Below are 15,561 nucleotides of genomic sequence, written 5' to 3' on the forward strand. Positions count from 1 at the left end.
TTGCGAAAAACATGGTCTGCTTCTTCCTTCCAACCCGGATTACTCGCACGGCCCTTCCTCTAGTCAAACACGACAGGGCTTTGAGGAATTCATGCGACACATTCAATCGTGCGAAGAAAAAAACGGACAAGGATTCTTGCCTCTTTTTAAGGAGGGGGCTATGAAAATGTATCGCTTGCAGCCCGTCGGGAATCGAAAGCGAAAATTTATTCTGGCGAAAACTGCATCGAGCGAACAAAGCGAGACACAAACTAAACGGAGTCGTCGAACAGATTCCAAAAATGTTTTGACGGTCGAGACTAACTACCTGGAATGGATCAGAGAACACGCTCCAGATGACCTGAAATGCCCGGTTCGATGGGAAGTCTTGACGCTCGACACGCCCATCGCACAGTTACCCACAGGAGGTAAGCCTCGAGTCATGATCGATTCTAAAAGTCGCCGCGTCTTTAAAGGTCCGTTCGGTGACCCGAAAACGCCTTTGCAAATCGTGGCGTTGACCAAGCTAGCTCGCGAAATATTTGGTCTGACCGAGTGCGTGTCTAATGTTCTAGCCTTTGTATGTGATGCAAAAAAGATTGGTTTGGTAAGCCCAATGATAGGCGAAAATGCCCAGCCCTCCAGTACTCTTTCCGATAACAAAGAACGGGGTTGTGCAAATTGCACCAATATGAACCCCGGAAAATTTCCTCGCTCGTCAATGCGATGGATGTACTTAAAATCGTCACTGTGAAAAATCTCTTGCAATCCTCAGATAACAACGGTTCGAATATATTGGTGGTCGAGAGCGAGAAGAAAGTTTATGGACTGGATTTTGGTGGGCACATGACAGAGAAACAATTAACGTCTCAAGCCTCTAGATCTGTCGAAGGAGGAACCAGTTTCGAGTGGGCGTTTTCAAAGAAACCCAACAAGGCCACGCTATCTCAAATAGACGAATTAGTTCGATCGTATGCTGGGGAAATGTGTCGCTGGTTGGATTCGCTCAAAGCTGAAAACGCGAGAGCACGATACAAGAACACGCGCGAACATTTTCCTGTGACCGTAGCTCCAGATGATTATATTGAACGTTTGAATTTGTTCTTAGCGTTTTTTAAACGCGTGGCCGATTCGAGTCGTAAAGTGTAAACAATGAGATGATGATTTTATAAATGTCAATAATAAAAGATATGTACCATAAACAATCGTTCGTGTTGTCTTTGAATTCCAGTAAAGTCCGCGGGGCAATTTTTCCTTTTGTACATCTAGGACTAGATCAACAGCGTGTGTCGTCTATGACATCCAATAGCCCAGATGAACTCGAACTCGGTTCCTCGGATTATAAAGAGTCAACAGCATAGGCCATTTCAGAAACGTGAGAGGACTGGGACGAATTTCTCATACTTGCTTAGATTGAAAATCTAAACTCTTCAACTGAAATGTTACCAAATGAAAAGCTATCCAGCCAAATTTGAGAGTTTTCTACGGAAAATTGGCCAAATGGGAGACTTGCAAAAGTTGCAAAATCCCATACAAACCCTTATAATTTTGTTGCCTGTCTACCCATTCCATACAAACTCTCTATTTTAGGTGATATTTGAAGATATATTATTTCACCATTTTCCTCCTCTAAATACATCTATTCTTGGTAAAGACTCTCAAACTTGGTTGATCTTTCATTTGAATGTCTTAGTTTTTAAACAAACGGAAAACAACCAAACTCGCCCCAGTCCTCTCACGTTTCTGAAATGGCCTATTGTTTACAGAAAAGGAAACAGACACCCACAAATTTAACCCGGATCGATATTTCGTAAAATGTTGACCAACACAAATCATCGTAAAGTGATACACGGAAAATATATTTGGTCGAGCATCAAAAAAAAAAAAACTTAGGCGAAAGAAAGTAAGCGGTAGCTCGGATGTGAACTCGGTTCCCTGGATTCTAGGTCGAGAGCCCTAACCACTCGGCCATAGAGCCAAACCTGACTTGTAATGAGTTACATGTTAATGTTATGTATTGCTTCTCTCACCTCGAAAGCTCCAAAATAGCGAATATTTTTTTTCGGATACAAAACTTGTCATCGATGACAGTTGTATATGTCTCATTGAGATGTTCCGAACACATTAAACACAGAGAGAGAGAGAGAGAGAGAGAGAGAGAGAGAGAGAGAGAGATTACAAATAATTTTTTTTTTGGGTTTCAGTTCGTCATGGGGTTACGTGGTTCAAAATTACACTTTATCCGAAAAGCGTGGTCTTGGTCGCGAACGTCTTTGCGACTAAGCACAAAAAAAATACCTGACGGGTACAGAATGGGTCCATTTGATTGCAATGAATGTACATTTGAAGTTCTGGGCGACTGCAGAGACCCGTTCACAATGCCGAACCGTGCATAGGGGCCGATTTACACGGTACGACTTTGTCGTATGTGACAGCGGCTTACGATAGACCCACGCCAGAAAAAATATCGTAGCGTGACAGTCGCAAGTCGTGTCGTAGGTCTGTCGCGAGCTTGTCGCATCCGACAAAGTCGTACCGTGTAAATCGGCCTTAATATTGGCTATCGGATCGTAACAAATACAGACAAACTTTTCGGTGTCACAAATCATTTTATTTACAATTCATTCAAAAAATACAACCCTATCTATTGTATTTCCAATAATCATTCTAGAGCTAATGTTACAAGCTTACATTCTTTTTCTACGTATACACTGTAACAATTAACATCTGATGTAAAACGATGTGGGTCGTCAACTTGTGTAAACAAACATGTGCATGCCGTGGTAAAATAATGATATTGATATTTTTTGAAATTAACTTAAATCAAATCCAAAAGTTGCTTTTTTTTCCAAGCTACAATGATACACGTTGTCGTGCAGCTAGTTGTGTAGACTGAATAAAAAAGGTCATTCTTGAAAATGTTTAGCTTCACTGCCTTTTCTTTAGACTTAATGCCTTTTCTTGTATTTTAACCTTGTAGTAGCATTTTAATAATGGGAGGTATGCTGTACGGTTTTTTTTACAACAAGACGTTAAACTCTACCCTCGATTGTAGACTTTACAAGATTTGTACGGATCGTAAAAAAACCCAAAATGTCATGGAATTTTCTTTGTATTGGAAAAAATGCCGGGGATGTCACAAGCTTCTCGAGTCGGTTTAAGACCGACAAAAAGTCGTGGATTTTTTTTTTGTTATGGAATATCATGGTCGATAGTTCTACTGAAGACTGAGAACGGTTAGTCACTCGACCAAGAGACAACCAAAGACAAAACTCACTATTTGAACCACCCACGAAGATAATCATGGATCGAAATACAACCATAGAAAATCCTGATGTTGTAAAACGGCATCGAACCGACAGAGCGCAAAAACTGGTTTTATCACTGTTTTTGTTTGTAGGCATACCTGATTTATGAAGAAACTGAAGTTGTGCGGTAATACAGCAACCTTGTGATTCTAGTGCGCATGCGGCTCTAACGTGTTTATATTTTTGAGAAAAAACTGTTATGTACCGTGACCGGAGAGGTCAAAAAAGCTAATTGTTTTTGTACAACGGAACAAGGCTTTCGTAATTACATCCGGCCTTTTATGTTGATCTCTGTAAAGAACCGGACCAAATTTGTTGCCAATTACCATTGAAATACACGATCAGAAAAGAGGATGGAAACGGATTGACTTGAAAAGACAATGTTTTCAGAAAGACACCAAAGATTAAATACGAAGAGCTCTTCGAGCCATGAAATGTTGCATGTCTTTGTCGGTGGATTTGTCGAGGACGTTGCATGCCCACAAACAAAACACACCACAAAGGTAGCAAGATCAATGAAATGATGTATAAACTGCAAAAACCACTACATGGATACGGATTCTGTGATATACGACTGTTCAAGTAGTCGTTAGGAACCAAAATTTTTTGTGGAAAAAATAAATCGCCTAAGAAAGCTGTGGGTATTCTTCCCACCAAAGTGACTCGGGCTCAAATTGTGCAGCATTTCATTCGATTATGAAACAACAACATAAAAATGGATGAGCTTTGGTTAAGCTAAAAGATAATAAAAACAAAAGACAATCACCGACACGATTGTCATGAAATCACGCAAACAAAAAAACACCCCATGTGCTTAAGTAACGAATGTAAACAATATATTATTATGCGTTATTGTTACCTTAACTTTGTTGCCCTAACCAGAGTCGAGTTCTTGTAAGGCATATATCAAGATATTTCTCTCAAACTGAGCACAAAATGGCTTCGCCACTGTCCTTTAAGTCTGTTCCTTTATAGTATGAGTTTGTTCTTTTTATTCGAGGCTGTAACGCAACTAAATCAACCAGGGCAATGTCTCGGTGAGTTGGTTTAAGAAACGCCCCAGAAAATCTAGATCAATCGCATTTCTTTCGTCTTGTAAGTTTCTGGTCAATATCTTTACTTTTTCGTCGATTTCCATTCTGCGTTCAGTGACCTTTTTTAACCAAGTCGCAAATTCGCCGTCGGATCTTATCAATTCGATCATTTTAAGCTTCATGTCCGAAGACTTTATTACGTCTAAGGGATGAGGAAGCGGTCTGCACATGTGATCGCCCACGGGTGGATGCCAAGTCAAACATTGCTGGCCGTCTATTCGGAATTGTTTCCAACTGGTATCGTCCAATCCTTTTAACGCCCCACACATAAAGATCAAACGGGCGACTTTTTGGGAATTCTTTAAAGTTGTCCATTTTTGGGGATATGTGTCCAAGCAATACAACAACTTATTTTCTCCATCCACATCATAAACAACTTCTCCATTTGCCGTATGGCGGAGTTTGGTTTCTGGAACCACATCTTCCAGTTCTGCTATGTCCCTTAAGATCTCAGTCATGCAAACTCCACGCATAGCGCTGTCAAAAGAGGCTGCCAAAATCTTTGTTCTTCCTTTGTCCATGACTACCGTACCGTTTGTAATTTGTTCCGATTCAACCATGCCGAGTGGCCCTTCGAAATTCTCAGCTACAATTTCGTTTATGAATCGATCGGGACTTTTCTCTTCGTCTGGATGATACGGGCTTCCATTGAATAAACAGTCGACATCATCCGGCATAAAGTTCTCCTGTAGCGGTAATTCGATAGATGAAACCGCAATGCGTTCCTCATCTGTATGCATCGGGAGTGACTCGGTTTGGATCTCCATCACAGCACCCTGTTCCTTTGTATACATCGGGCGTGGCGCAGTTCCAGTCTCTATCACCGAAATTTCGTCATCATAAGGCGGTGACTGAACGCGATCGCTTGGCCAGGCTGGGTATCGTTCGTTCGAGCCAGTCGCCATGCTTTCTGTGGACTCAGAATAATTTGGTAGTGTCCGCGGTGGGGAAATTTGCATCCGTGGTGACCTCAATGGCGAGTTAAGAGGTGATGACTTTTTTTGAGATCGCGTTACAGGCGGAACTTGTTCTGCATCGCTATCACAATTACTGTCAGTGCCGCTGCATTGTTCTTCGGAAGAGTTAGCATCATCGCTGTCGCTTTCTTCGTCTTCACTGCCACTTTCATTGGCGTACTCGCTGTTTGGTTTGCGCCTTTTGACCACCATCAGGTCTTTTGAAATAGTTTTACCAGTTGTGATTGGTATTTTCTTTTGTGAAAAAGCCGGACCTATTGCAAGCGAATCGTCATCTTCGTCATCGCTGTACATCGCAAACAGTTTTCTTTTGTCTCCTACTGCTGGGGGACATTCCTCTAGTTCATTCTGGACTGAATTTTGCCTCGCTCCCATGTCCACGGGAATATCGTTTACACAAAGTTTTAAATCTTTAGCCCCTTTTTTCAGTAGTTTCTCGACCACAGCATCGCGCGTTTCAGTAAAACTGGTGCCGCATCTTGTTTTCTTAAATTTGTCTTCACAATTTTGACAAGTCCTCACAAAGGACTTAATGTTTTGTTTCTCGGTGGGTTTCGCGACCTTGCACGCCAATTTTTTTTTCCTGTTCTTGTGAGTCCCCTCCGGCGTGCGATAATCAGATGCGGCTAAAGGTACAACGACGGTGGTTATGTCCATGGTTCTCGCTGTGGATAAATGTTCGTCCAACAGGTTGTCGATTCTCCGTAAAGGCACTTTCTTCAACCCCAACGGGGTGCTCATCAGTTTCAGATGATATAGCATACAAGCGATCAACGAATCTCGATCTAAATTGCCGCTGTTGCTGTGATGGACATACACATAGGCCATCGAACATAACATCAATAATTTCATCAGCACCGGCGTTCCGACTAACACTCCACCACGGCCCACGGGTAATACAAATCCGCACCGTTCGTGGTCGTAACGGCATCGATAATTGTTCACATCGTGCGTCTTTAGAGACACCATCGTGATTATTATACTTTCGGGCGAATTAATCTTCACTCCCTCCAAACGATATCCAAAGTTTTGAGCAGTCGTTTGGTTTTTGGATATAAATTCGTCCACGGCTGTCTCAACTACATCGTTACGTTGTATCCATTCAAAGAATGGATACAAACACATAGCACTTGCTGGCCAGGTTTTCGTAGTGTCAAGTTTACAAGGAAGGACTTTATCTAACAACAACCTTCCTCTCTCGTTGATTTTAAATGCTTTACTGCCGTTTTTCACTTCAAGAAGAATCAACATCTTACAAGCCAGCATTGCTCTCATCAATGCCTGGTCTGTTAAAACTTGGACGTTCAAAGATTCGTGTAGCTTCAGCATGGTCTTTTCCCAAGAGGCGTAGATCTTTTCTGATTGTGATTCTTTCAGCACGACTTTACACGGTCTCGACAACGCGGATTCGCTTGCAAATTCTGGAACGTTTGCTGGCAACGTACAGTTTTTAAAAAAAGATAATTCGGACGAACTTGCGATGTTCAAATTGAACGCCGAAAGATTCACACTCGAGCCTCCCAGGGCAAGCATGAACTTCAATATTAGGTTCTTATCCAAAGCATCGGGAGTCGTCAATCTGGTGAAGATATAGTATATAAACGAAGAGGTAGAGTGATACTCGCACAGGCACTTCACCAACAATTTCACTCGCTTCGTAATACTCTCGATTCTGTGCAGAAAAAATACTCTAAATAAATCCGACATCTGGTCGGCGTCGCGACATCGCATCGCCAAACACGCACAGTTTTCCGCTACCTGCGGTGGAAAGTCTTCTTGTTTCTCCTTAGAAAGGGCCATCTCTTGGGTTCTCTTGGGTTCTCTTGAGTTCTCTTGAGTTCTCTTGAGTTCTTCTCGGTTGTAGCTTCCTCGGTGTTGTGATTCTAGTCCAACAGCGATCCGTTTTTATAGCCAAATGAATGACCTCGGGCCTCGATTACGCGTAGAATCACGAGTATACGTCATATGTGCAAACACGAAATCGTTGATGGCTGAGTTTTGTATGTCATAGCTAAACCCGGACTACTAAAGCAAGCCATGACGGAGCCAAAATTGGCCCTCGTACTATGTCGTATGCGATGAGGCATGTTACGTCATGGATACCTTTGCTCTTTGACGCGGATAATACCACGAAGAATATTTGTGTTTCCAATGCGAAACGTAGCCTATCTTCAAAAAATACTTTTGCTAAGCCCACAAATTCCAACACCCCTTACATTCCAACCCCCACGACATTCCAATACCCCGCCGCATTCCATAACCCTATGGATTACGCAAAACGTAGCCTAAACAAAAGACCCCCCCCCAAAAAAAAAAAACGTCTCAGAACCCGAAAAGAATATGATGTAATAACCATGACATCACGAGTAATGCCTGTTCTCGAACGCAATATCTTTTTAAAAAAATACTTTTGCTAAGCCCACAAATTCCAACACCCCTTACATTCCAACCCCCATGACATTCCAATACCCCGCCGCATTCCATAACTCTATGGATTACGCAAAACGTAGCCTAAACAAAAGACCCCCCCAAAACGTCTCAGAACCCGAAAAGAAAATGATGTAATAACCATGACATCACGAGTAATGCCTGTTCTCGAACGCAATATCTTTTTAAAAAAAATACTTTTGCTAAGCCCACAAATTCCAACACCCCTTACATTCCAACCCCCATGACATTCCAATACCCCGCCGCATTCCATAACCCTATGGATTACGCAAAACGTAGCCTAAACAAAAGACCCCCCCAAAACGTCTCAGAACCCGAAAAGAATATGATGTAATAACCATGACATCACGAGTAATGCCTGTTCTCGAACGCAATATCTTTTTAAAAAAATACTTTTGCTAAGCCCACAAATTCCAACACCCCTTACATTCCAACCCCCATGACATTCCAATACCCCGCCGCATTCCATAACCCTATGGATTACGCAAAACGTAGCCTAAACAAAAGACCCCCCCAAAACGTCTCAGAACCCGAAAAGAATATGATGTAATAACCATGACATCACGAGTAATGCCTGTTCTCGAACGCAATATCTTTTTTTCGCCCCCAAAAACGTAGGATCCCAAATTGGTCGTTTTACGAATGTACCATGTTAACGAATGACGACACGACAATGTTTTGTTTTCGACGCATGTCTTTTTGGTTAACGTTATACAACTTTAATAATTACCTCTGCAAAAAAGCTAAGAGTATGCTACGAACCATGGTTGACTTTTATGAATAATTTTAAGTGTACTCTGTGGAATCACCGGTTAACTTTTTTGACCAATATGTTTGTAAGATAACTAACAGAGACACGCAGAGGAAAAAATTAAAGATTCGTTGGAACTCGCCTCGAGAAAACGCTCTATTTTTCTCTTGGGACAGAGATTTTGAAAACGAAAATCGCAAAATGAAAATAAACTATTAAAACAACACTCGTTTAATGTTGACTCTTTCTAACGTTATGGATGCGATGGTCTCGAAACGAAAAACATAACCCAAGAGGGCTATCGAAAGTGATCTGGTTAAATTGACATAAATAGTTTTTAAATAACATCGTTCAAATGTTGTTAAATCAAAGGAAACAGTGTCAGACGAAAATCGAAACGTGGCGACGACCGCTCTCTGCTATATGTAGGTACAAAATACGAGTTTTGAGACCTTGCCAAAACAATGGGTCCTGTCATCGATGACAGTAGCGAAGGATATGACGAGAATTTCGATCCACCATTAGAGCGCAATTATGAATGCTCGATCTGTTTGTTTGGTTTAAGAAATGCCGTGCAAACTCCATGTGGTCACCGATTTTGCCGCAATTGTATAACGCGTTCTTTGGATACATCTGGGTCGTTTTGTCCTAACGATCAACAGCCCATGAAAAAATCGCAACTACATGTTGATAATTTTGTCAACAAAATGATGATGGATCGCCAAGTCTTCTGTCGCTACAAGACAACGACAGGCTGTACGTGGAAAGGTCGCCTCGGTGAACTAGAAACTCATCTGTCGGAGTGTGAATTTGTTCTTAGAGATTGTCCGAATGATTGTGGAATGAACATAGCAAAAAGAGAGATCTCAATCCACGCAACAGAACATTGCATCGAAAGGATAACAGCTTGCAGATTTTGCGCGATAAAAGTAAAGTGGAAGTATTTGCAAGTCCACTACGACGAGGAATGTGCACAATATCCCACTAAATGTGTGAATTGCGGTCAAGGTAATATACCGAGATGTAAAGTGGACGAACATTTTGAACATGAATGTCCTGCTATTCAAATCAAGTGTCCGTTTAATGTGGTTGGCTGTGAGTTTGCTGGCCTTAGGGTAGACGTTAATGAACATGTTCACACTGTGATGATTGCTCACTTGTCTGACATGATCAAAGCTTTTCGAACGTCGGAACAGGCCCGAAATAATGAAATGTCCGACATAAAACGGAACATATCGGACCTTTGGGGCAGTGTCCGAGCTTCGGACACTAGTCCGCACGTTTGTAAATATTTTTACATGTGGGAACTTTACGATGTGGGCCGGCTTCGACGAGAAGCGATAAGGGGTTTAACTCCGGTTTTACATTCTCCTAGCTTTTATACGGCTCTTGAAAATGGTTACAAATTTTGCCTGAGGATTAATTTGAATGGAGTAGACTCGGGAAAGGGGAAACATGTTGCTTTATTCGTTCACGCAATGTCAGGAAGTTTCGATCACAGACTACAATGGCCATTCAAGGGAAACGTCAGCCTAACCCTTCTAGATCAATCGTCACAGTTAAGTGCTCCCCAACACATCACCGAGACGTTCCGAGTCCGCGATGAAGATCTTCTAGCATTCCACAGACCGACCGTCGAAAGAAACCATAAAGGCTACGGATTCGTTGACTTTGTGCCAATAACAGTTTTATCTGATGCAAGATATGTTAAAGACGATAGAATGTTGATTCGAGCCGAATTTGAATACATTAGACAGAAGACATAAAACAGAAAGAGTTCAGATAATAGATTTTTTACTGTCGTGTAATAATCGTGTACGTTTAATAAATAGGCAACGAAACATACAGATGAGTACTTTTAATTGTTTACGTAGTTCGTTTTTTTAATCTACTCTCGTGTTTACGCTCCTCTAGTCGCTGTTTTATCCACTTGAAAAAAGCATGACATTCCTCTGTCGCGCAGTGAAAGAGGATAGAATGTTGATTCGAGTCGAATTTGAACGCAGTAGACAGAAGATATAAAACAGAAAGAGTTCAGATAATAGATTTTTTACTGTCGTGTAATAATCGTGTACGTTTAATAAATAGGCAACGAAACATACAGATGAGTACTTTTAATTGTTTACGTAGTTCGTTTTTTTAATCTACTCTCGTGTTTACGCTCCTCTAGTCGCTGTTTTATCCACTTGAAAAAAGCATGACATTCCTCTGTCGCGCAGTGAAAGAGGATAGAATGTTGATTCGAGTCGAATTTGAACACATTAGACAGAAGACATAAAACAGAAAGAGTTCAGAGTAGACTGAACTCTGTCGTGTAATAATCGTGTACGTTTAATAAATAGGCAACGAAACATACAGATGAGTACTTTTAATTGTTTACGTAGTTCGTTTTTTTAATCTACTCTTGTGTTTACGCTCCTCTAGTCGCTGTTTTATCCACTTGAAAAAAGCATAACATTCCTCTGTCGCGCAGTGAAAATGATTTCCTACTGAATGTTGTCCGCAATTCCGTTTTGGCTGGTGACCCGCTTTTAGCATATCGACATATTTAGGGCACCCGTGTTCTCCTATGTCTATAGAAGGAATGTTCAAACGTCGCAACAAATTTTTCTCAATGTGACCGCCCTTGTAAGCCATTAGATCTTTCCGTTGTGTCTTTGAATTTTGCCATAAAGCGAGTATTAGTGTTTCAAGCTCGTCTCCGTCGAGGGCTCGTTCCACTGGATTGTTCTCGAAAGGGAGCCCGGTGACCTTTCTAGTCACAAACGAAGCAGTTCGTTTGTCCTTATCGGATAACTCGTCAAACTTACAGGGCATTTTAAATTTTACGTTTCCAGAAACCCCTCTGTGGTCGACCCATCCAAGTTCCCGAGGCTTGTGTTTACCGTCGACAAAAAAAGATTCGAGATCTAATACGACGGCAATTCTATCCAACGGTGCCGCTCTTTCTCCTTGTGACATCACTGCACAATTTTCGTGAACCGGTAATCCCGTTAAATTTGAGACTGGTAAGCCCCATTCTGTTTTTAGGCAGATAGAACACCGGTCTTGAACAGACATGGTTCCCTGTAAGAGGCTATGGTCGCTTTTAATATTATACATCGTACACGAGAGTCTACTATCATTTATAGGTGCTTATCTGTGACTGTTGGTGATCGGGTTTTGCCCTGGATCGTGACTTAACGAACGACATTTTTGGGATGTTTTAACTCAACAAATTCTTTAGCACATCTAAGTCTGCGTGGGTTTGCTTATCTGCGACTGTCGGTGACCGGTTTACTTGAATCACACTGATCGACAAAAAAATTGCATGTTAGCTTTAAAGGTACTGGTTACTCGTTTATCACACGGACAATCAAAGATTCGTGGGTCGTTACATTTTTTCATTATTCTTTTGAACTTCAAAGGATATAATTCCCCGGTGTTGAAGTGGTCGATGTTACATTGGATAAAATTCTTGTGGCCCCTCACATTTTTTCGCTACAAAAATACCTTTACAGGGGTGATGATTTATAATGGAGCTTAAGTCGCGTTGTTTTTTTTTTCATTGTTGCCGTTGCGTCCATTCCCTCGACACGAACATGCAAATTCCTTTATCACACGGACAATCAAATATTTACGGGATCGTTATATTCTTTTGAACTTCAAAGGACACGGTTCTCCAGTGTTGAAATGAGCAATATTACATCGCGTTCTCGCGGTCTTACATATTTCCGCACACTTTCACAAATGTCTCAGAGTAATGTTTTTTTATGGAGCTTAGATCATATTCTTTTCGTCCATTGTCATTGTGACAACCAAAATGAGCAATATTACATCACGTTCTCGCGGTCTTGCATATTTCCACACACTTTCACAAATGTCTCAGAGTAATGTTTTTTTATGGAGCTTAGATCATATTCTTTTCGTGCATTGTCATTGTGACAACCAAAATGAGCAATATTACATCGCGTTCTCGCGGTCTTGCATATTTCCACACACTTTCACAAATGTCTCAGAGTAATGTTTTTTTATGGAGCTTAGATCATATTCTTTTCGTGCATTGTCATTGTGACAACCAAAATGAGCAATATTACATCGCGTTCTCGCGGTCTTGCATATTTCCACACACTTTCACAAATGTCTCAGAGTAATGTTTTTTTATGGCGCTTACATCATATTCTTTTCGTCCATTGTCATTGTGACAGTCATTGGTTTGACAAGAACATGGAAATCGGTCAAAGTCGACTTGACAATCGATTCCATTCAAAGTGCACTCACACGTTTCTGGCGAGCAAATGTCGCCGCAATCACAGCCGCACGTTACGCGACTTTGTCTGATTTCATTGCAATCGCGTTCCTCTCGTTTTACGATTCGCCGAACCCCGGCTGCTTTTAAAATACTTTCTCTCGCACTTTGCGAAATCAGCGCCAACGGCTTCCGATTGCTTTTTGACCCATTCGCCTTCCCCGGGTCAAGTTGTACCGTCTCGATGCAACTGTGTTTTCTCGCCATTCCTAGCGTTGATCCTCCCGTCAAAGGAACTGCAACGAAACCTTGTTTTCGAGGGAAATGATAAATGGTAGCCTCTCCGAAACTCACTCTTTTGATTTTCACTCGCTCACAATCGTCCCCACGAGAAGAGTCATTATCGATGCCACGCTTTCGTTTTCCCATTTTTTTTAATCACCACGATGTGATAAAGTATCAGACAGACAAGATGATCTATCCATCGGGTTGCGTGTGTTGAGTCTTTGTGTGGACTCACGCGTAATTGAATTTTTGAACTACTTCAAAACATCGATTCACGTAGCTGCGATCGTGTGTGTTTTCTAACCACGTCTAAGTAAAAGCGAAACGACCGGTGACTCTTTTGTTAAATTTACAGGCACGACACGTAATTTTGTTCTATGTACGTCAGTTAGCCAACTAAAATCTATACGATCCATCAGAAGGAAATCGAGACGAGTGACCGAAGATGACCTTCGTTCACCCGTAAAACACATTTTCACAGCGAGTGAACTTGAACTGCCGTTGATCTGTAGATGGGAAAAAAAAAATAGAGGTCAATATTGGTTTATAATATGCAAATTCGTATACACTGTCAATTACACGTCAATACATTGACCGACAGGTCATGCAATCTTTGTGTATAACACAACAAATGTCAAACGATAAATATGATTGCGTCATTCCCGACTGAACCACAGGGGTGGGGATGCTAAGTAAATTGGGACACGCATTCCGGTGTCGATCGAACGTTAAAAACGGATCCAAAATAACACTTTCCTATAAGAGTCACACAATCTATACCTAGATCGGAAATGTTCGGTTGCGTTATTCGCATGAAATCGTGGGGGTAGGGGTAATCAATGTGGCGTGATGTTGAGGGACTTGTGTGACATTCGTACACCGGGTAGGGGTGAGTTTTTTTTTATATGGACTTTAAAACGCGGGCGTTCGTTAGCGCTTCGCGGGCACAGTTTATATTCGAGTGCGGGCAGATCCTTAATTTTGTCAAAACCGGGCCTCGAACGCGGGCGGTTGTATGAGGATTTTATGGGCGGTCGTTAGCATCAAGATGTTTAGTATTATTATTATTATTATTATTATTATTATTATTATTATTATTATTATTATTATCATTATTTCCAAACTTTCGAACTAATAGCAGACAAGAAATAACTTTCAAATAGAAACGCACAATTTTAAATTTACAAAACATGTTTCGGATGATCGACATCCATCGTCAGTTGTGAATACAAGTGAACCGCTAGTCGGTGTTATATAAAGATAGCTAATAAAATGCTTGAGTACTGATTAAATAACAACGTGAATGTGAGGTAATAGAAAATACAGTGATGAAAAGACAATGGGTATTGGACGAGGAAAATGACAATGAAAGTGTTAAATTGACATGATTAACTTGCTTGTTTAATGAGGGTTTTTCCCAACCTATGTGTAAGGCCTCCTTGATTTTTAGTTGAAAAGGCGTGGAGGCGGTGTCAAGGATTGAAAAACAATCCTCTGAGCATAAAGATCTGCATGCTTGTTGTTATTATTATTATTATTATTATTATTATTATTATTATTATTATTATTAAGACCAACGAGGAACACCATTGAATCCTTCTTTAAACACGAAGACGCACCGTAAAAGCCGTGGTACCTTGGGTAGTGGTGCGGATGATTTTCCATCAACCGTGGGCACGTACAGAGCTCTATGTCAACTTGTGCAATGAAAAAGCCCCTAACGGCAATTTTTACGAAGATGTTAGCTGTCGTTTTATTTTTTAATGCCTAACACCTTTCCTCACCCTGGAAATATATGTCATGGGTTCCGCCTCAGTGATTGCCATCTTGGATTATCAGTCGTGCTTGAATGAATCCAGACAAAAACATAGCCAGGGGAGACCCCTTGTACATTCTCTTCGTCTTTAAGTGTGTAGTATTTGTTGTCCACTAATTGTTACACTTTTGCTAACAAAAAAGTTTTCTTCGTTTTACGGCACACAGAAAGTCCATTTAGGTGGTACATAGATACTTGGGTGCTCGAAACATCAATTACCAGCATGTGCATATCACACGATAAGGGAACGTTCATTTAATATGGAGAGGGGGGCATGAAGACGTTGAGGGGGGAATAAAATGTTAAGGAACCTGTGTGGGGGAGAGGCTCTGGTAAAATGATAGGGTCACAAGGGGAGGGGGCGCCCAATTTTTTCCGTGATGTGGACAGTGTAATTTCAAGAAATGAATAATAACAAGCAAGTTTCCAGTTAATAACAACATCTTTATCTACACAAAAAATGTATAAAGCTCTATTATAAATTCAGCATGCTTCTTCAGTACTAGAATCATTTTCGCTTGAGTCAGATGAATTAGCCTTGTTGTTATTGGCCATTTTTCTTGCTAGTATATTCGTAACAACTCTAGTTCAGTAACTCTGCATACAAGAACTGATGAGACTGACAGTGATTCTGATCAAGAGTGTGAACCCGCAAGTGGATCTCATGATGATGAA

General features: G+C 41.1%; 2 protein-coding genes across 2 annotated transcripts; one reads left to right on the forward strand and one right to left on the reverse strand.

The window, feature by feature from the left end:
* The first annotated feature begins 9,021 nt into the window (after window positions 1-9,021).
* Window positions 9,022-10,323, forward strand: LOC138054020 (TNF receptor-associated factor 6-like). Its single transcript, XM_068900539.1, has one exon. It carries the CDS (start codon window positions 9,022-9,024, stop codon window positions 10,321-10,323), a length of 1,302 nt encoding a protein of 433 aa, XP_068756640.1.
* Window positions 10,324-10,557: 234 nt separating this feature from the next.
* Window positions 10,558-13,572, reverse strand: LOC138052298 (cysteine/serine-rich nuclear protein 1-like). Its single transcript, XM_068898704.1, has one exon. It carries the CDS (start codon window positions 13,212-13,214, stop codon window positions 12,630-12,632), a length of 585 nt encoding a protein of 194 aa, XP_068754805.1. The 5' UTR covers window positions 13,215-13,572; the 3' UTR covers window positions 10,558-12,629.
* Between the last annotated feature and the right edge of the window lie 1,989 nt (window positions 13,573-15,561).

The sequence above is a fragment of the Montipora capricornis genome, chromosome 6 (genome assembly GCF_036669925.1).
Source record: "Montipora capricornis isolate CH-2021 chromosome 6, ASM3666992v2, whole genome shotgun sequence".
NCBI lineage: Eukaryota > Metazoa > Cnidaria > Anthozoa > Scleractinia > Acroporidae > Montipora > Montipora capricornis.

Coding starts and splice junctions, on each gene's coding strand:
- LOC138054020 (XM_068900539.1), top strand. CDS start 9,022: ATGGGTCCTGTCATCGATGACAGTAGCGAAGGATATGACGAGAATTTC.
- LOC138052298 (XM_068898704.1), bottom strand. CDS start 13,214: ATGGGAAAACGAAAGCGTGGCATCGATAATGACTCTTCTCGTGGGGAC.